The following is a 21,476-nucleotide window of genomic DNA, read 5'->3' on the forward strand; positions in this document are numbered from 1 at the left end:
GTTTGTTGTTGAACTTGGTAGGATGCATGGAGTAACGAGAGTCATCATTATGTGAGATATCGGCAGCGCAAGAGGGGACCGCTTCCTTTTGTTCGCCTGGAAAAAAAAAGCAAGGGCCTTTACGAATGAACGTGCGCCGGCGACTGGAAGTTCTCCTGCCTCACCGTACGGAAAATGCAGGAGAATATGGCGAGGCTCACGGACGATATTGGGTAATATACTGCCACAGGTGCGGGGATTTGGCTGAATTCCTGCATAGTAATAAATCTCAATGATAGAATTTTTGTTTTTTGAGAGCTCCGAATTGGTTTTGTTACTCGCACCACAATGCAATCATCTTGTCTGGGTCTTCCTTCAGAAATGAATCCTGTCTGGCCCACCTGCAGTAAAGCTGAGGCGCGGCGTGATGTCTCTTTACTTTTAGGATGGAGCATTAGCATTCACACCGACTGGTGAGCTCTGCTGCGCGTCCCCAATACTGCTTACAATCTCGGAGACGTTTTTGTAACCAGTGTTTGCGCTTCGATTCAATTTCAGAAAGATGTGAGAGATCTGCGATGCCACGAGTCATTTTCACACATGGAAACCGCATTACTGCCTGCAACGTTCATCCCGGTGGGGGGGGACACTTTGTATTTGATGCCAAAATCATCTCAGGGTCTTGTTTCCACTTTGGTTTTTTGGGGGGGGGTTAAAGCTGCTATATTAATGTTTTACTAATAACAACGGATCAAACAATTATGTGAATGTTAAAAGGGGACGCTCGCGGTGACGAACCCACAAGAGAATCCTCACCTGATTCCCTTCAGCTCTTTTAGTGGCTTTCAGCTCATTGTTTCTGTTTTACAGCTTGCAGTTCCCCCGTTTCTCTCTCACCGCTCTCATTGTCGTCCCTTTCAGCCAAAGCAAGCAGCTGATTTAGTACACCGTGGTAACGAGGCTCGGCTCAAAAGTGTCAGCGACATTACACGCAGACAAAACGTCGGGATAACGATTAAAACATTCCACGATATCGGAGCGACACGACGAAAACGTCTCCGTTTCCTCTGTCCGAGTCACAGCATGCGCTGTGGTGTTGGTACCGCCAATTCGTAGCGACCGTGCAGATGGTCCGCAGGCTCGCTAAGCTAGTAGCATAGCAATCTGCTGCGCATTTGAAGAGCGCGTCCTCCAAGCGTACAGTGTGAACAAAAACTAGCCGACGACGCCTTCACCAATTTGGTGACCTCGGCGAGATTTGAGCTGGTGCACCTTGCATCGCAGCCAAATTCCGCCACCAATCATTGTGATCATACACCGCTTAGCTTTATGGCTTTGAGGTTAAGCTACGCAAAATCATGTTGTAGTTATTCCCCATACACCTGTATAGTCTTTACAACTTACAATGGGAGTAAGTGACGTTAACTCCAGCTAGTTATTAGCCGTTAGGGTAATGTGCCGGGATGAAAATAGGTCTTTTATATTTCAATAGGCTACATAGCTTTGTTGTTGTGGGCTTTTTTTGTTGTTGTAATATTTCACAACAATCGTTATACATTTGTGTTAGTGTTAAACTCTTTCTTCATTTGGGGCTCCCCTAGCATTCCCCTAAACTGGTGTTCACCTTCATTTGGGAGAATAATCGAAGCAAGGAGTACTCAAAAGTTTTTTGGAGCTTTGTAAAAGTTTTTCCCTTTTCGCCTCTTGAGAGCCACAATGTCAGAGTGGAAATCCGTGATTCAATGCTGTGCAAGTTATTCAGATGAGATGTGAAACGGGGGCCAGATCTGAACCTCGGACAATGAGATTTCTGTGAGATCGGCAGCGGGGAGTATCAGCAGCACAGAGGAGGAGATAAGGTGAGGAGCGCGATCTCACCAGAGGCGAGTGGTTTGCACTCAACTGAGCTGAAAGTGAATGACTGATCTGTTTCCACACGCATACACCTTGTTTAAAACCACCGGTTCTTCCCCTTCAAAGGCTTTCCAAACTCAAGAACCACAAAGGAGCCTTTTGAAGCAATCTCTCCTGGTGTTTCAAGGGGACAGCAGCCAAGTGCTCCAAAAAAAAAAAAAAAAATCCCTCTTAACTTGCAGATCCACCCTCAACCTGCTGCTTGATAGATGTTTAATTTAAACTGGACCCTTCTTTTCTTTTTTTTTCCATGGGGATTAAGCTCCCCACAACTTGTTGTAAACATTTCAGATTAATGATATTATGCTTTTGTGGACTATTTGACTTTGTAGATGCAAAGGAAACATACATTTGCATTCATCAGGTCTCCCTTCTTTGCATATAGGTAAAATAACTGCAGCTAAATATTGGAATATCAAGACCACGCCCAGTTTCCTGTACAATCACTGGAATAGAAAGTTTGATTGAACACTTTGCCATCCTTAAAAGTTCAGGGGAGACAGTTCGAGTCACATCAGTGACCCAATTACGAGGAACGATTGCCACTGAATAACATGGAAGCAACACCGGCTTTTTGCACAGCAACACCCTATAGCTGGATCTTGGATTTGATTTGTGTGCAGCGGGAAACCTATATGCACACTTCTGCACTATTCTGAGCTATGAAAAGAGGTACCATTTAAAAAAAAAAAAAACCTGCAACCTTCTGTTAATCCTGGAATATATATACGGTAACATGATGCGGGCTACTAGACATGAATGCTACACAACAGAAAAATGTGTTTTGATTGGCGGAGCGCACCAGATCAAATGCATTATAATTTGGAGGAATCCATGTGACGAGAGCTTCAGGAAGAGTCTATTGATATGGGGATTACTTGACAACTGCGTATTTGAAAAATACGCCGGCTCTCGATTCTGATCCGTGCACACACGTACGGACCACTTGTGCACAAACACAAAAACACGCCGTGTTTAGACGAACCGGCTTCTTTTTTTTTTTTGCCTCGTGTTGCTGCGGAGAGCAGAGATTCCCCCCAGAAATCCCTCGGCATATAGCCTATATCAAAAGCTTAGAGGAGCGGCTCGCCTGCTGCAGTATAAGGATCACCTCTGGGAATTCTCCCCGCAAACATGCAGCCGAGATGGAAAGGCGGCGATGGTCAAAGTGTGTTCTGATTTGACTTATAATTACATTCAATTAGGATTAAACAAAGCAAAATGTGGAGTGCGTGAGATACCGCATCTATGCTTCTAATGAACTGATCCCCCATTAAAGTCGGAGATAAGATGTTAACATTAATACACACCTGCATGTTTTGAAGCGCAAAAGGGAAAAATAGTGCTATTTTATGATGCCAGCTTCTATTTTTCCAAATTGCTCACTGTATAATATCACACTAGCAGACATATGAGACATGCTGGGTGTTGCGTTGTTGTCAACCCATGGCAGACAGTGTAAATAGCAGATTGCTACAAGTGCTCTTGATCTTTGTGAAGACTGTCACATCTCTCCGTCGACACAAATCAGTGTCAAAAAAAAAAGTTCCAGCGGGTGGGTTCAGACTGAAAACCCGAATCCAAAATGTGCACACTCAAAAGAAAAAACTCAGAGCAACGGGTTTCAAAGTAAGACTGCAGTTCAGGAGCTTGGTTGAAGAGACGAGGGGGGAAAAAACAACAACATAAAAACACAAATTAAGGGCGGGAAGAAAGCCTAATGGCGGTAGATTATATTGGCATTACTACCCGGTGAGACACAAGCACACACAGCAGGCTCGGGGTTTCTGTGAGATGATGGGACAGACACTCGACGGGCTGAGTCACACACACACACACACACACAGTAGCTGAGAGGACGGACGAGGATCATGAAGACGGAGGCAGAGCTCAGTGAGTCATCCTCCACCGGTGTAGACCTTTGTCAATCAGACCTTTCATCGGCTACCGCTTTGTATCCACAGCTGAAGGTTTCTACGTAGTTCAGTCGTGTCTGTGCTTCATCATCATAAGTCTATAATGAGGAATTTTCCCCATTAGGTTTCCGTCAGGAGTCCTGCAATAGTGTTTCAGTGGCCCACCAACATTTCAGTCTTAATGTGATTAAGAGAACATTATGATTAAGACACGGGTCACGGGAACACATTAATCTTATTATGATATTTACGTTAAGGCCACACGGAGATGATTAATACTGCGATTAGAACATGCGCTGTTACTCACGTTGTTGGAGGCTTATTTAGGCGGCATAATCCATGCAGGTAAAAATTGCTCTCCAGGGTTGTTTTTTTTTTAAAGTTACAGCACTTGGAATCATTTTTCACAGGCGCTACACACGCAGCCATGAAATGAGACTCAATTTGGGAAACAGCATCCCTACAAAAGGTTTGTTGACGGTATGAAAACTGAAAAGCAAAATAAGCCTCACTTATTACATAATTCCAAATCGGTGAAAGGAAATATTTTGGTATTAATGCATGTAGACAGCCTCATTATTACTTCCACAGTGTTAACGGAACGGTTTGGGGAAACGCGCTTATTTGCTTTCTTGCCGAGGGTTATACATAAACAATCACCGCTCTCGCATGCGTCCTTAAATACCAAGCTACCGATGGTTAGCTTAGCTTAGCATGACGACCGGAAGCGAGGGGACGCAGCCTGGGTCTGTCCAAAGTTAATACAAGGCACAGTGCAGTAACTGCGGCCCGGCTAAGAAATCGTCCGGCACATGACCCTCCCCGATACTGCAAACGGATTAAACCAATGAGATACAAAGTAAAGACGCTGGTGAGCTAATCTTAATGCTAAGCTAACCAGCTGCAGTTTGATATTCATCGGACAGATGTGTGAGTGGTATACATTTTTTCATCAAACTCTCAGTGAAATATTTAATATCTAATTCCCCAAAATGTCAAATTGGTGCAATCATAGGACTTCTATTAACTGAGTCAAGTAGGCCTTTAGGGAATAATTGAATCAACCCAGTGCACCATGACCAGCGTATGGTGATCACATGTACCTAGTTCATCTTACCATCCAATTTCAATTTCACAGCCCAGCTGTAGTCGGTTTCAAACTCCATTTTGAAGAGTTCTGGGAGACAGCGGCGGCCTCAGCGTTGGTCGATCACATTTTCTCATTAATTCAAAAAAGGTGCCGTAGATGCTTTCCGATTACGACATGAATAATAAATAGGCCCGTTAGTCTCCTTGTGGTGGGCACTGTTTAATTCAATGTCCATCCATGTGTATTAAGGAAACTGCCTCTCCGTGGTTTAAAAAAAAAAAAAAAAAAAAGAACAAAAACAGCCTTAGACAAATGACATTGTGGTTCCAGACTTAATAAACAACCAGTCAGGATGTGTTACAGTGGGATGTTCCAGTGGGGGTGTGGGGAAACAGAAAAACAGTGTCAGTGTAAAACCACTAATACATACTAAATGGTTTAGGTTGTCACGCTAGTGTGTGTCAAATAACATTTTTCGTATGACATGTGATCCGACGGTTCCCTTCCTGCCGTCAGATTTAAGTGACGACCTCACTATTTTCAGCGTGATTGCACCTGTATCGGTTTCTCGGATCAACAGCCTCGATGTGACCGGAGCTCCAATTTGCAAAGCAATTACAGGTTATAAATCTAGGTGTGTTGAACAGAAGAAAACAACAACAACAACGAACGGAAATGATGGAGAAGGTGGATTAATTTACATTCTGATTCTATCGGTGTGCTGCAGGCATAGGTGCGCGGGGGGGGGGGGTCAATGTACATCAATTTATGAGCTGGAACTTTACACGGATCCCAGATCTTTGGCTCATCGAGTCATCGTCATTCAGCGGCGTCTTCCGTGATCACAGCGTTAATGCGAAGCCACCATGAATAATTCAATAGGTTGTCTACCCCAATAAAAAGGACTTCCTTCTGCTTCTGGTCTCACATCCAAGCTTGTACAACATGTACTGCGCCTCTGCATGACGACTGTCGAGGTGTTATGTCTCCACCTAAAGGCACCCTGAGGAACTGTCCCTACGTGCTGGACTGATAGGCAGGATAATCATATAAACACTCTGAGCAGCACATTTAATCAGTGCCAATTATAGATCTCTGTCATATTTAATGATACATTAGGTACAAGTGGATATGATTAGGCTCGTGAAATTGGTGGAATTCAGGGGAGATACTGCATGCATCCAATTACACCCTGGTATCTGTACAGTTTTTAATAAAATCACCATTAATTCAGTTTTGTAAGACGCATTACAAGTAGTTTTATTATTCACCTTGAACAATAGATTTGTGTAATCTCAAGACAAATGTGCAATCATTTTTTAACAGTAGCTACAAATATTAAATAAAGTGACACTAAATTGGAGGGGCGGGGGGGGGGGGGTTTACATGAATTCAGAAAGTTTTTCCTTTACTTTCTCTTCGATGTTGGCATAGTATTTCATTTGGGCAAGCAGGGCTTTGGCGGCTTGAAGCTCTCCTGATAAAGAAAAAAAAAAAAGAAAGTGAAAGAGAGTGCACAAGGAAGTTCAATCACCGACTCACTCTGTGACTTTAAAAAGGGAAAGCTTCGGCAGAGATTTCAAAAACAAACAAAAGGAACGAGTGGGAGGAACTAGAAAATGTTTCAATGCGACGTCTGACTATAATACCTTCGAGAAGGGCAGCGTCTATCGCCTCCGTCAACACCGCCAGTTTCCCTGCAAAGCGAGGAGGAGACAAGTTCCAGTTCTGCACGCGTCAACAGGACATGGCACATGCTGTGCTTTTTATAGAAGCTCATAAGCACACCCCCCCCCCCCCCCCCCCCCCGAGAGCAGCTGCTTGATTTGAAGTTACACAAAGCACATGGACACAGTGAATTATTGAAGTTTACAAAATGGGACACAAATCGAACGGATCATTGCAGACGGACATAAAGCGCGTCGTGTCATGTATGCATCGTTCATTGGGCGGAAAATTGTCAACGCTGTTAGGCGATCGTAGCCTATATTTGATACTGTGAGGCGCATTTTTTATGAATTAGCCATTCAGTGGTTCTCTAATTATCTTTCTCTATGGCAGTTTGCATCGTGAGTGGCGGAGTCCGCCATCGCTGGCTTGGATTCATATTGCCTACGCATGCACCCACGCATCATGCCGCACAGTATATCAGGTTTTGTTTTTCAACTTATTCAATAAACACTGTGATATTGCACTTGATTATTGGTGCCTTTTGTGTTCAGTTCAATGTTCATTAAATATAGAAATAATAACCTTTTTTTATTTTTTTTATTCAAGGAGCCATTCGTTGTATTTTAGCAGTAGACTGGCAGCAGCAAAAAGGTAGAACTCCGTAATAATATCTATTTATTTATCGCAAGCAATATCGTTAATATTGTTCTAGGAGTGCTGGCTGTAGTATCGAACCACACTTGCCGTTACCATGGCAATTACGGAAGTCGCCAAATGGACCAGAACTGAAATCGTAAAAGATTACAACTTTAACCCTTAGAATAAAGAATGCCTCAAGCCCAGTGAGCAGCCAAAACACAGATTTTTGTTTGTTATATTGTTTAATTTAAAAGACTTTTTGAGGCATGGAGGCAAAACTAGTCTGAAATATGAAACGGCTACATATCTGAAGCGTCGGCGCCAATTATCCAGGTACATCTCCTCTCCCACCTGTTCTGATTCATGATCAACACTCGGCTCCAATCGATCCACCAGACTTTTCGCTCAATAAATAAAAACAGGCGTATCTGTTTACCTTTTGTGTCTCGGCCGATCTTATTGGCGTCCTCTGGAGTCCGCACTTCATCGAGAGCTTCATTGATCTCCATCAGCTCCATCAGGAACGCCGAGTCGGCCCCGGAGTCGGTGCCCTCTTCCGTACGCACCCCCTCCAGCTCCAGCTGAAACATCGGATGGGGAGTTCATCAAACTCGTCTGCGCCTTTTTAAAAGCACGTTACTGCGTTTGACTGACAGGTGGCGGAGATGGTTCTCTAGAACAAGCGATCAGACAGACGGAGCTCGCAGTTATGAAAATAAACTATTCATTAGAAGTGAAGTCGGAGATTTTCAAACTCACCATATAAAGACCACGACTCAAAGGCTTAAGCAGAGTCTGGTACGCTTTGTTCACGAGAGCCGAGTGGCTTTCTGAATACTCCTGTTCTTTCTGCAAGAGAGAGATGTGTTACGTTTGCTTCTAATGATGTTCGGTCCACATTCATCCATTAAAGGAGAGGAACTGTGTGCTATTGTGGATTTCAAACCAACATGCCGTGCATTTGTATATTCACATTATCCAGAGTTACACATCAAGCTGTCACAAACCGGAATTACATCTGAGCTATTTTACACCTCGTCGTCCCAATCTCTACCACCGTCACCTTTTTTTTTTTTTCTTCAAAACGCCAAAATCCTCGACGATGCCGACAATAAGACGCGTGACACGCAGCTCCTCTTTTTGTAGTCGAGCGGTTTGGGACCCTTCAAGGGATCCAGGTGGAAGTTTGACACGACAGACGTGTGGAAAACAAGGACGGGGAGGAAAATCCTCTTGGAAACGGTCGGCAGATCTGAGTACAGTTCGCAGCCATCAGGTCTGTCAGCTCTTGTGAAAATCAATAGTCTCGAGCTCTGGCCCACGGGCGCGTCGTGTGGAGCCGGTTTCTCTCATAACAACCGGGGCAGTAGGTGGCTTGCCTTGTAGCCTTGTATAAGTAATGAGTTTTCTATACATGATGAAGACCCCTGAGGCGGGAAGATGTCTAATTAAGAAAAAAATGGCCAGAGGTGCTGATAAATAAAACAAGAGTCAGTACAATATTGGACAGGTCGTTTGTGAGGAAACCATTTAGGCTACACCCCCCCCCGCCTCTCTCACATGCCGCTGAATAGGAGTTTGAGCTTTCATATCATGTCGCGACAACATTCTGCATTGTGCTTTTTTTTTTTTTTTTTTAACACCTGGGTGTACAAAATAAATTACATGCGATGCGACACCCCTCCTCCCCTCCTTAGTGCGCATGAACATTTTCCAAACTGCCAGGCATTTTTATTAATGATCCACGAGGGGGTAACAAGTCAACTGTTTACTACTTTATAAAACAACCTATAAAGACCTTCGACTTTAAACTGCTCGGCTGCATTTGAATCTTATTCCTCTCTGTGAAAGGAATGAATGGCTGCACCCATCGAGGTCGTTATGCTAAACACATGCGTACCTGTTTCTAAACAGCTAAACTGCACTTTGGCCTTAATTTAATTTACATAGTTAGTGCTTTTTTTTTTTTTTCCCTCACAATATTCTGATGTAGGAAAGGTACACTCGTCTGCCTGAAAGAAGTGACAAATCAAATTTCATTTACTTGATAAACAGCAGTGCGTGATTGCTCTATCCACCAAAATTAGACCTCTTCCCTGTCTTCTTCCTTTAGTGTCTATCAGTGTAAAGCGTCACCAAGAGTTTGCTGTGGGCCTGTTGTTGTCTTACTCAAAGCAGCAGAGGCTGAGATACCCTTATGTGGGTCAAGCGGCCAAAAAACACGTCCTCCTATATTTCCCATGAAGCAACTTGATAGCACCTTTCCTTAGATCCTCCCTGCCAAGTGAAGAGAAGTGTCTTTTAAACTGCACTTCCTAGTTTGTAACGCAGGCGTTCTGTTAGAGATCTGCAGTCTCATAACCCTGATGACATCACTGTGACATAATCGGGGTGATTTTATCCCACTTGACAAATTCAAGACGTTAGAGAACTGCTTTCACATGACTTGAAACTGTTCTTTGAAGTGGAAATATCAGTGGATGAACCCCAGCAGGTAAACACCGTTAGCTCTCTCAGCACCGTTAGCTCTCTCAGCACCGTTAGCACTCTCAGCACCGTTAGGACTGTTAGCACTGTTAGCTCTCTCAGCACTGTTAGCTCTCTCAGCACCGTTAGCTCTCTCAGCACCGTTAGCTCTCTCAGCACTGTTAGGACTGTTAGCACTGTTAGCTCTCTCAGCACTGTTTGCTCTCTCAGCACTGTTAGGACTGTTAGCTCTCTCAGCACTGTTAGCTCTCTCAGCACTGTTAGCGCAGTGAGTAGACACGGAGGCAATAGATCTGCTCTACATTGTTTTTATTTATTTATGTAGTTTTTTTTTGGGGTGACATTTTTTTTCCTCCTCTGACCAAATATGCTAAAAACTGTTGAAGGGAATTAAGCTAATTATCGCACTGGTCCATTCAAGCAGGAGTTATGAAATACATGAAGAATAGAGACATGTGTCAGACAATTTAATTCTTTCGACCAACTTTCTCTTAACATTTACTTTACTTGTATGCTTGTGCTTTCTAGTGTTTTTAAAATTAATTATATCTTTGATTATACTTAATTCTTTATCATTGAAATGGAGGTCACCCTTGAATTTCTGTGCTTAAGAATTCACATCAATGAAAACATGACACATCTGTGTTTTGTCACTGCTAGCTAGCTAACGTTCCCTCGGATGCAGTGACACAAAATGGATTGGTTTTTCTTAAATTAAAAAGTGATGCAGGAGAAATCCCTGCCCTCAGGCCAACAGAGTCCCCGGTGCAAAGAAAAACATCGCACGAAAATTGTTTTGTTCCCCGTTGCCATGAAACATCTTAATCAGTAAGGACAGCCACTTATTGAAGCCAGCTTACTACCTCAGCACAAAGCATTTTTAAATCTATTTATTCAACCTTGATTCAGTCCCCATCATCTGGTGCTCCTATTAATATGATATATCACATATTAATAGCTTCTATTCTGTGCTGTGTTTTTTGTAAATGTGTCCTGTCTGGCTGAGATGTGTTTTAATGTACCTTTGTTAATACCAGACTTAAGCCAAATGTTTGCCTTTTTGCAGGCAAAAAGTAGACAATAAAGTACTTTCTATTCTATTCTATTATTTACGTGTTCTCTTTCTGACAGTTTCTGGTAAACCAGGTACCTACTTGGTATTTCTACTACATTTCTTTGCAAGTTGTCCTATTTTCTGTCTTCAAGCAACGCTTTCATCTTCTCAGTCGTTTCATTTTTGATTCCTTGTACTTGCATGCCTGGTTGCAAAATATAGGGAAAGCTGCCTTACGATGGCCTAAATTTGTCAATGTCCTTTAATTAAGAAGCACATCTTCGACCTTTTCCCCAGACCAAAATCACAACAAAAAAAATCTTACTGGCAAAACAAAAATGCAAGTCATGTGACCTAATAGGGACAAAAGGGTCAAACCCAATTTCCCGTGTCACACTTGCACTAACAGATAGAGCAGCCTCAGCTGACTCATGGACCCATGCTACTAAAGTGATCCATACTCCGGTTCCCCTGCCTACCACAGATTGCTGGCTGAAGTTGTCTGGATGTAGCGACCGCTGGAGCTGCAAGTATCTTTTCTGCAGCTTTTGAGTGTCCAGTGTGAATGTGAAGTCACTGCAAAGAGGCAACACATGGTGACATGAGATGCTGCTGCTCACAGACTGACTTGATGAAGAAAAACGGTAATTAGATAGTTTGACAGTGAGAAATCATGAATAGGACATGATACTTACCAATCCATAATTTTAAAGTAGGATGCATCTTCTTCCGGGGGCTGGATGACTTTGCATGACATACAGAAGAATACAGGAGTTGTATCAAGAGGCTGTTTGCAATTCCAGCAGTTCAGTTTGACTTGACCTGTGCAGTAGTTCCTGATTGAACTGGCTGGACAAGTAGAGTAAATACGCTTCCTTTCCTTTCCCGGTGCCTTGAGGTCCATGTTGCCGTGCCATGTGTCCTTCTTGGGGAAGCTGGTAGACATACAATGTGCTGCACATGTCACAGTTATACAAACAGACTGTCGCTTCGTCATAAGCCGGCTGTGGTGCAGTAAAGCCCGGGATGTGCACAACATCCGCAAAGTGTTCAATGACAACATTTTTTTTCAAACCGCACTACTTGGAGGCTGTAATGCAAAGTCCAATGCAAAACACGAGATCGTTTCCTTGCTGTCAAAACATGACATTTCTCTCTTCCAGAATAAGAGAGGAAGTGCGTTCTTCCTCTGCCGTGTGTCCACAGCGCCACACTGCCACCCGTCTTCATGGCGGCGTAGCGAGGGGAACAGTCTCTGAAAAAAAAAAAAAACAACAGCTAGCACGCGGAGCTGCTAGCACCGGCCAACGCACTTCTTTAGCAAACTATTTATATTTGAGTAGCGTTGGATTTGATTGCACCGCACCAGACGTAGTAAGTTGAACACCGCGGCGTCTTTAATACGTGTTAGGGATGTATCACTGTCATATCAGCCACAGCGTTTTGAGAGGATGTAAACTTCCGATGGTCGGTGTGTTGCTAGCTTAGCTCGCTAGCTAACAGCAGCCTAGCTTAGTTTGCTAATGTGTTTTAACAGCAACAATTGTATTTGTTTGTGGTCAGTGCTGATAATTAGCTTGTTGTCAGATACCAGAGTACTTCCCCCCCCTCCCCAAAGATAGTCTTTCGTATCATTTTATCCCATTTATGGAAATAAAACACTCGGTTTTAACTTTCTGTTAAGAAGTGCTTGCTCAGCTAATTGACCTAGCTAGATGACAAAGACATCACATGCTAACGTGACCGGCTCTAAAGTCCATCTACATTAGCCAGCTGGCAGCCTAACGTTTTATGTAACGTTATCTGACGACATTAGCATGTCTGGCACGATATGTTACACCATCGTTATGAAGAGCCCGTAAAGCCACAGACTTTTTATCGTAAAAAAAAAATATGAGTGTTTAAACATAACTTGGATCAGTTAGCTGTTAACGTTATATACATGCAGGCTTTAACGCTTTCTGTTAGAGAATGTCTCTCCCAAGTGTGCTAGGAAACAGCTGGAACCTCATTAACATCTTCCCTTTTTTTCCCTTGCTCGTGTCTTCTGTTCAACCCTATGGCGATGACAAAGGCAATGGTCGGTGAAGAGTTATGGTTACACACAGAGTGGCTTGCCCACCAGGGTCTTCATCAAGCACTGGAACCCAGATAACACCTCCAAACCGGTGAGTGCTTCATTTACTGAGTGTGCTTGTTGTCGTTGTTGTGCTGCATCATCATCACCATCTGCCCTGAAGGGCCACATTCCTTGAATGGTTCTGTGTGCAGAAGTTTCTCTGATCTGGGGCCAGTGTAAATATGCTCATTTGGTCAAGGATCAGACTTGGCGTCTTCAGTCCTCGTCTTTACAGTTTCCTAACAAAGGACAAGCTCTGATGAATGCCAAGTCCCGATCCACGTTGTGTATTCGTAGGTGTGTGTGTGTGTGTGTGTGTGTGTGTGTGTGTGTGTGTGTGTGTGTGTGTGTTTTGGGGGTTGACAGGAGTGCAAAAGGTGACGGTGGAGTATTCCAGAGAGACACTGGTTGGAGACAGCAGTTTCAAGGTAAACAGGATCTGGTCCTGAAGGCCGAGGGAGGTGCTTCTCAAGGCCCCCGCAGACAATACTCTGGGTATTATTAACGGAAATGGCTAAGAATAGAGAGAGCAAGCACGGGAGCAAGGTGGCTCCTCTGGCGGTCATGTTGTTTGGGTTAAACGAGCCAAAACGGAACATCATCTTTTAGAAGAGTGACTTCTCAAGTTGACACGCTGGGTGTGTCGCACTCGCACAGGGCTGAAAGGTGGATTTGCTTTATCTTGCTCTGATGTGCAGCAGCAGCAAAGCAGTAGTCGTGGATCGCTCTTCACTGCTTATGTATGGAGTTATTGCGCTTCACGTTTCGGATTTGTAAGTAGAATCACTTTCAAGTGTGTTTTGAGCAGTTTGGCGTAATAATTTAAATGTTGTCTTGCTACTTGTTTGCCATGTGTAGATGTTAGGTTGTATGATGGATGCATACAAGACTTTCTCATTATTAGGGATGTGCAATACAAGATTACAAGGTTTTTATTTGTCACTGTATGACAGGGTTGCGCAACAAAACTTAGATTGTTGTTCCAGTTTGCTACATAGGAAAGAAAACAAAAAAACTAAATTTTTATATATATATATATATATATATATATATATATATATATATATATATATATATATATATATATATATATATATATAATAGAGGGGTTTTTTGGTTAAAAAATACAAAAAAAACTATTTTTTTTTAATATATATATATATATATATATATATATATATATATATGGAGTGTGGAGGATGAGTTAAGGAGTCTCACAGCCGGAGGAAAGAAGCCGTTTTAAAGCGCGGTGGTTCGGCAGCTGATGCTTCTGAATCTCTTTCCAGATGGCAGCAGGGTGAACAGGTTGTGGCTCGGGTGGGTATTGTCTTTTTTTAATAATTTCACAGGCTCATTTCAGCTTTTCCTAATTAGATAAAACACTAAGTATCAGAGTACATTTACGCAGTTTGAATCACTTAGTTTAGGTGTCGTAATCAGCATCAGAGACGATAAAGGTGGACTCTGTGCATCCCTGCTAGTTAGGGTGCCCTCCCTGATAAAAAAATAAATAAATCAGGCACAAAGGTTTTTCTTGATTAAGCCAATCAGAGACGATTGTTCTGTTTATTTACTCATTTACTATCTGCATAGCTTGCATACACTGTCAAGGCAGTGTGCTGTTTGTTCTTCTTTTTCTTCATGTAGACGACCCATTTAATAAGTCCGAAAGGGATTGAATCAAATCGACTTATATTTAATCAATTTGGCCACAACATTTAAAATGCCATGTCCAGTAGGACACAACAAGATTAATCGTGCCTGTGTAACAATAGTTCAGTCAATAACACAGTAAAGTCAATCAGGCAATTCTTTGTCACTTTCTATTTTATTACTCCTGGCAGCAATTATCCACTGAAATGTTCTGGTGACCTTTTTTTTTGTTAGCAGCGTAGCATTGATTTTTTTTGGGGGGGTTTTTGTGTTGTGGTTCAGGTGCAGGCTGTTCGGGCATTTGAAGAAGAATTAGCCTTTTTCGTTTAACAAGGCTCAGTACATTACATTATTTAGCAGACGCTTTTATCCAAAGCGACTTACAATTCAGTATCTATCTACACACCGTAGACGCAGCTACAGGAGCAATTTTGGGGTTAAGTGTCTTGCTCAAGGACGCATTGACATGAGACTAGTAGAGCAGGAGCCGGGGATCGAACCGCTGACCCTCTGATTGAAAGGCGGCCCTGCTCTCCACTTAGCCACGGTCACCCAGTACGTCGCTGTGCTCCGTTATGAACATGTCCTCGTCTCCGTTTGTTCCCCGCAGATAAACCATGATCCCCATCACTGAGCTGCGGTACTTTGTGGACACGCAGCCGGCGTACCGCATCCTGAAACCATGGTGGGACGTGTTCACCGACTACATCTCCATCGTTATGCTCATGATCTCTGTGTTTGGGGGCACGCTGCAGGTCACCCAGGACAAGATGATCTGCCTGCCCTGCAAATGGGTGGTCAACAAGACCTGCAGCTTCAATTCCACCCTCGCCACGTCGTACACGGAGCCCAAAGGGATCCAGTACGATCTGGACCGCCACCAGTACAACTATGTGGACGCCGTGTGCTACGAGAATAGATTGCACTGGTTTGCCAAGTATTTTCCTTACCTAGTATTACTTCACACCCTCATTTTCCTAGCCTGCAGCAACTTTTGGTTTAAGTTCCCACGGACAAGTTCCAAACTAGAGCACTTTGTATCCATCCTGCTGAAATGCTTCGACTCCCCGTGGACAACGAGGGCGCTGTCGGAGACGGTGGTCGAAGAGAGCGACCCCAAACCAATGAAGATGAACGGCTCGATGGACCACAAGGCGTCTGTTATCAGCGAGGACGTTGAAGCGAGTGTTCCGATGCTCCAAAGGACAAAGACGCGCTTCGAGCAGGGCATCGTAGATAGAACGGAAACGGGGGTTTTGGACAAGAAAGAGGGCGAGCAGGCGAAAGCCCTGTTCGAAAAAGTCAAGAAGTTCCGCATACACGTTGAAGAAGGAGACATTGTGTACAGGCTGTACGTCCGTCAGACTATTATCAAAGTCATCAAGTTCATATTGATAATCTGCTACACAGGGTATTACGTGCATGATATCAAATTCAGCGTCGACTGTTCGGTGAATATCGAGAGCCTGACGGGTTACAGCGTGTACCGCTGTGCTCACCCGCTGGCCACCCTTTTTAAAATCCTAGCCTGTTTCTACATTAGCTTAGTAATGGTGTATGGTTTGATCTGCATGTACACGCTTTGCTGGATGCTTCGGCGCTCTCTAAAGAAGTACTCCTTCGAGTCGATACGGGAGGAGAGCAGCTACAGCGACATACCCGACGTGAAGAACGACTTTGCGTTCATGATGCACATGATAGATCAGTATGACCCCCTGTACTCCAAGCGCTTCGCCGTGTTCCTCTCGGAAGTCAGCGAAAATAAGCTGAGGCAGCTCAACCTCAACAACGAGTGGACACTGGACAAGCTCAGGCAGAGGATTACCAAGAACTCTCAGGAGAAGTTGGAGTTGCACCTTTTCATGCTGAGCGGCATTCCGGACACAGTGTTTGACCTGATGGAGCTGGAGGTTCTGAAGCTGGAGCTCATTCCGGATATCACCATCCCGCCGATCATCGCCCAGCTGGTCAACCTGCGAGAGATGTGGCTTTACCACACGCCGGCCAAAATCGAAGCTCCCGCGTTGGCTTTTTTGCGCGAGAACCTGAAGTCTCTGCACATCAAGTTCACGGACATCAAAGAGATTCCCTTATGGATCTACAGTCTGAAGAATCTGAGCGAGCTTCATCTAACCGGGAACCTCAGTGCGGAGAACAACCGCTACATCGTCATCGACGGGCTCCGGGAGCTCAAGAGGCTCAAAGTTCTTCGTCTGAAGAGCAACCTCACCAAGCTACCTCAGGTGGTCACCGATGTGGGCATGCACCTCCAGAAGCTCTCCGTCAATAACGAAGGCACCAAGCTGATGGTGCTCAACAGCCTGAAGAAGATGGTGAACCTGACTGAGCTGGAGCTCATCCGCTGTGATCTCGAACGCATACCGCACTCGATCTTCAGCTTGCACAACTTGCAGGAGATCGACCTGAAGGACAACAACCTGAAGACCATCGAGGAGATCATCAGCTTCCAGCACCTCCATCGGCTGGTCTGCCTTAAGCTCTGGTACAACCAGATCGCCTATATTCCCATCCAGATTGGCACGCTGACCAACCTGGAGAAACTGTACCTGAACAGAAACAAGATCGAGAAGATGCCCGGCCAGTTGTTCTATTGCCGCAAGCTGCGCTTCCTGGATCTGAGCCATAACAACCTGACCTGTATCCCTACAGACATCGGCTTCCTCCAGAATCTTCAGTACCTGGCAGTTACAGCCAACAGGGTGAGTACTTGGGTATGCTTTTTTTTTTTTTATGTACGCTGGTTTTAAAGTCCTTTTCTGGTTTGTTTGCAACAGTTGAAGTTACAAATTCTAATTACTGCTCTGTTTCTCTCCCATCATCTAACGCCCTCCCCGTCTCGAAATCTAGATTGAGAGTCTGCCCAACGAGCTGTTCCAGTGCAAGAAGCTCCGCACTTTGAACTTGGGCAACAACTGCCTGCAGTCTCTGCCATCGCGGTTTGGAGAGCTGACCGGGCTTACGCAGCTAGAGCTGAGAGGGAACCGTCTGGAGTGTCTGCCCGTGGAGCTGGGCGAGTGCCGGCAGCTAAAGAGGACCGGCCTGGTGGTGGAGGAGGACCTCTTCAACACCCTGCCCTCGGAGGTCAAGGAACAGTTGTGGAAAACGGACAAGGAACAGGCTTGAAGAGGTCTGTGGCCCCGACCCCCCCCTCCTGGCACAGGAGGAACGCCTCTACTCTCCCTGACGGGGCTTGTTGAAGCAGGCGGTGGTCCCGCTGCAGTGTACTGCCAGTAAGGTTGGGTATCGACAAACCGGTGCCAGTTGGGCAGAACCAAATTACCGAAAGCTTCTGGTCCTTCTCTAAATTCATAACTGTGCAGTTCATTGTCCTTTCTTTTGCAAACGACTCCTCAGGCCTTTCCACTACAACCCAGTAATGATGCTTCTTTTTTTTTTTAGCAATAATGTAGCAGTGCCATTGTGATCAGGGGTTTAAGAGAAGTTTACGTTTGCAAAACTGTAAGCCAACTTAGCTAAAGACAGGAAACATAACTTGAACACACTTTATTGTCTAATCAAGACAGAATTCGTTATTGAAATAATCTGTCCAGTATTAGTTTTAACTAAGCCCGCTGCCTCATAACCGTGATTAATCATAAGTCATGACGGGCTGGAGGCCCTGATATGATATGAAATCACAAAATATATTGATACGTTTTATCAAACAGTCAAGTTAACAGTTTTAGTCGGAATAGTTGTAGTTCATGCCTTTATAACTATTCAAATACCTTTGTATTACCACATTTGTGCTTAGTTTGAAATTCATCCGAAAATCATGAACGTACGACATGAAACCACAAATCAAACGATGAGTCGCGACAAGAAAGGTAATGGAATCTGAGATCCTTGTGTTTTGAGAGGATGAGAGCAGACTGTTAGCAGTGGAAGCGCCGAAGAGACGGACGAGCTGCCGTCGGTCGACCCGAGTCTTCGGCACCCAGTGGACTATTGTTCCAAAATATGACCCCCGTACGAGGAAGTCAGTGGAGCGTGTCCTCAGCGAGCAGATACCCGACCGTTACCGCCAGTACACTAGTCAGCGGGAGCTCGGTGTCGCGCTGCGTTCAACGTTCGTACGTAATGAGTTGCACAAATCAAATGAGGTTTTGGATGAGATGAGTCACGTCAGCATCAAAAGCGTGGAACCTGAAGTTTATACCGGAGAACGCAATAGTGACATTGAAGTGGAGTTAGTAATACGCTTACCTGAAACACCAGATTGGTTTATTCTCATCTGGCCTCAGTTTGTAGTTTTTTTTTTTGTTTTTTTTTCCCCTGTTTAAATAATGCTGAGCTGCATTAGTCAAAATGATGGTGCAATGTTCAGTGTAGATGCTCAACTGTGCACCTTTAAACCGTTCCTCTAGTTGTGTGTGAGTCATTAAGATGAGGTCAATGTGGATACGTTTTTTTTTTCCGAGAGAAAGAACAATGCAATAAAGGTCCAACGTTACTGAAACTTCATCGCCGTGAACAACTAGCTACATTCCACTTAACCTACGGACAAATCGTAATTCCTAGAATTAGTTCCTCGTTGGCAAAGAGACATTTTTTTTAAATTTTTTTTTAAAAGCCATGGCTGTCAGATCAGTCGCCTTACTTTTGATTCACTCCTGTGTTCTGTATCGTTTGTTACTTTTGTTGTGGATTCTGTGGAGTTGAAAACAAATTGTTTTTCTTCTCTGCGTTTGGATGCAGATAATTGTCTCTAAAGCCTCACTAGACTCCTCATGAAGGGACTAACGGGACGGTTTGTTTGTTTTATGTTTTTTTTGCTTCAAAATGTTTCATTCATAACTTCCTGCGGATTCCTCACATACCTGACACCAGTAACCAACGAGGGCCAATAAAAGATCCACATGGTGTCTCAGCAGTGATGAATGACGTTGTTTTCTGTTGCCTCGTCACATTGACCGCTGAACTTTATTTCTACCATAGAGTCGGACGGGCGTTAGCGTTGTGATTTTTAATTATCCACTACATTTTCTACCACTCTTTATTTGTCAAAGTGATGTAGAAGTTGGGGTTAGATTTTTATATGGTTACTTGTTACGTAAAGGATTTTTTTTTTTTCTGTGCCAGATGTACTCCCCTCTTATGGAAGGTCAAAATTACAAAAGTCATATATATTATAATTTTGTTTTACTAAGTTGGACTTGTCACCTCGCAGCAAGCAGGTCCTGGGTTCATGCACATGGCAGCAAAAATGTCTTAGTTTCTCTTTTTATTCATAATATATATTTTCATCATTTTGTCGTAAATGGGCCTCCGTACTTTATCCAGGTCCGGTCATCTAACTGTCATTTATTTCTCTGGTTTCAATGCGTGTTCATTTGTAGAGAAAAGTGTAAAAAGTTGGGGTTTTTTGCCTGAGAGTGACTTTTTTTTTTTTTTTCTGCACTTGTGTTTTGCCACAGTAAGCAGCACCAGGCTAAAAAAAAAAAAAATACATAATTCTAGATCAATGCACAGCTCTGACACAGCACAACACCTAAACAGGGGTCCTTGTGTTTACCCAGAGAACAAAGTCATCAGTTTATGTTTTAATAAACCTAACTGCAAAGAGCGTAGCAATAGAGTGACTAGGTTGAAAAGCGTAGGAGTAGTTTTAAGACGTGTACATTTCTTTCAGTAACATGTTTAACTATGCTATATTGTGCAATATTGCCTTTATTTCCACTTTGTAAAGGTTTGTCGTTTTCACTCGTACACGGTTGTTCTTTTTGTTGCGTTCATGTCACTAAGGTGATGGCGAGAAGTTGAACTTGTCCCCCACAAGTTACATTTAGGTAAACGCAAATAATCCGATTTCATGAATACGACTGTTTTATATGAGACGGTTTTGAATGACTGACTGCCAGCCGTGAGATTCACTTTGATGTCGGGTATTTAGTTTTGTTTTTTTTTCCCGTTTCAGAACTACTAGAAAGACAAATTCTTTACCTGCAAGTCCCAAGTAGAGCATTTGAAATAACTTCCAGAACACCTCAGCAATACGCCACTGATTACGACAATCAGCTATTCTGAATAAGACTGACGGCAGAGAAGCTTCTGTGGTTCACATGCACTGAAGTCAATGGTCAGTACGGTAAACACGCGGTGTGTAGGTTAATCGTGAAATGGTATGAAATAGATTAGCTTTTGCGTTTGTAGTTAATCTTTTTGTTCTGTTTGCCCTTTTTTTTTTATAATTATGATTTTCTTTTTTTTGACACTTGGTATTATTACAATATAACTAAATTACTCAGGAAACCAGCTAGTACTCACTCCTTGTTTGAGTTGATTGCCTTTTTTCTTTTCTTTTCTTTTTTTACACCTGTTATTTTTTTTATTAATTTAAACAATTGTTTTATACAGTTACAGTTTTATATGCATTTCTATACATTCTTTCTAGTTTGGTGTATTTAATGTTGACTGCTGGTTTAAAACAAAAATGTGTGTTTTTAAAGGAACCACTTGGTTTAACATTGATTCTGCGATTTCCTCAATGACCATGTACAAATGGAGCTGTATTGTTTCACAATCATTGCGTCTTCATCGGGATTAGCGTGTGTGTGTGTGTGTGCGTGTGTGCGTGCGTGCGTGCGTGCGTGCGTGTGTGTGTGTGTGTGTGTGTGTGTGTGTGTGTGTGTGTGTGTGTGTGTGTGCGCGCGCGCGTGCGCTTGCGTTTTGGGTACAAAATCCTTATTTTCAATGTTTCCCATTTGGCCTCATGCATTGTTGGTTTGTCAAATGTGTCATTAATAAGGAAATCATCAGTGTGTCCGTATTAAAATGAATTGTGTCACAGTGAGTATTCTGTTTAAACATGTGTCCCATCTTTTCCTGCACACCATCCACTAGAGGTAAAATAAACTTGGTTGACCTAATTTGTCTTGTTGAGTTCGTGTTTGAATTTTGTGAATGACTGTGTTCTGTTGTATTCTGGTGTTG

The 21,476-nt window shown here is 43.4% G+C and overlaps 2 protein-coding genes across 2 annotated transcripts; one reads left to right on the forward strand and one right to left on the reverse strand.

Moving 5' to 3' along the window:
* Positions 1-6,095: 6,095 nt before the first annotated feature.
* Positions 6,096-11,930, reverse strand: hscb (HscB mitochondrial iron-sulfur cluster cochaperone). Its single transcript, XM_068720755.1, has 6 exons — positions 11,446-11,930; positions 11,230-11,326; positions 7,969-8,058; positions 7,646-7,790; positions 6,549-6,596; positions 6,096-6,376 (listed from the first exon to the last, which is right to left on the reverse strand). Exons 1-6 carry the CDS (start codon positions 11,811-11,813, stop codon positions 6,282-6,284), a joined length of 843 nt encoding a protein of 280 aa, XP_068576856.1. The 5' UTR covers positions 11,814-11,930; the 3' UTR covers positions 6,096-6,281.
* Positions 11,931-12,034: 104 nt separating this feature from the next.
* LOC137879834 (volume-regulated anion channel subunit LRRC8A) lies at positions 12,035-21,412 on the forward strand. The gene is made up of 4 exons (XM_068720754.1): positions 12,035-12,124; positions 12,825-12,918; positions 15,133-17,242; positions 17,391-21,412. The coding sequence occupies exons 3-4, from the start codon at positions 15,140-15,142 to the stop codon at positions 17,664-17,666; spliced, it is 2,379 nt and encodes a 792-aa protein (XP_068576855.1). The 5' UTR covers positions 12,035-12,124; positions 12,825-12,918; positions 15,133-15,139; the 3' UTR covers positions 17,667-21,412.
* The last annotated feature ends 64 nt before the right edge of the window (positions 21,413-21,476 follow it).

This window comes from Cebidichthys violaceus, unplaced genomic scaffold (genome assembly GCF_023349555.1).
Source record: "Cebidichthys violaceus isolate CVI_PGR_0920_01 unplaced genomic scaffold, fCebVio1.0.p SCAF_26, whole genome shotgun sequence".
In the NCBI taxonomy this organism is placed as follows: Eukaryota; Metazoa; Chordata; class Actinopteri; order Perciformes; family Stichaeidae; genus Cebidichthys; species Cebidichthys violaceus.

What these genes read in the sequence shown, in the direction of transcription:
- hscb (XM_068720755.1), bottom strand. Translation starts at nt 11,813, where the DNA reads ATGTTGTCATTGAACACTTTGCGGATGTTGTGCACATCCCGGGCTTTA. An exon ending in TACTTTAAAATTATGGATTG is followed by an intron (nt 11,327 to 11,445) that starts GTAAGTATCATG and finishes GCCTCTTTGCAG; the next exon opens with TGACTTCACATTCACACTGG. An exon ending in AGACGCTGCCCTTCTCGAAG is followed by an intron (nt 6,377 to 6,548) that starts GTATTATAGTCA and finishes TTTCTTTATCAG; the next exon opens with GAGAGCTTCAAGCCGCCAAA.
- LOC137879834 (XM_068720754.1), top strand. Translation starts at nt 15,140, where the DNA reads ATGATCCCCATCACTGAGCTGCGGTACTTTGTGGACACGCAGCCGGCG. An exon ending in TGGCAGTTACAGCCAACAGG is followed by an intron (nt 17,243 to 17,390) that starts GTGAGTACTTGG and finishes CTCGAAATCTAG; the next exon opens with ATTGAGAGTCTGCCCAACGA.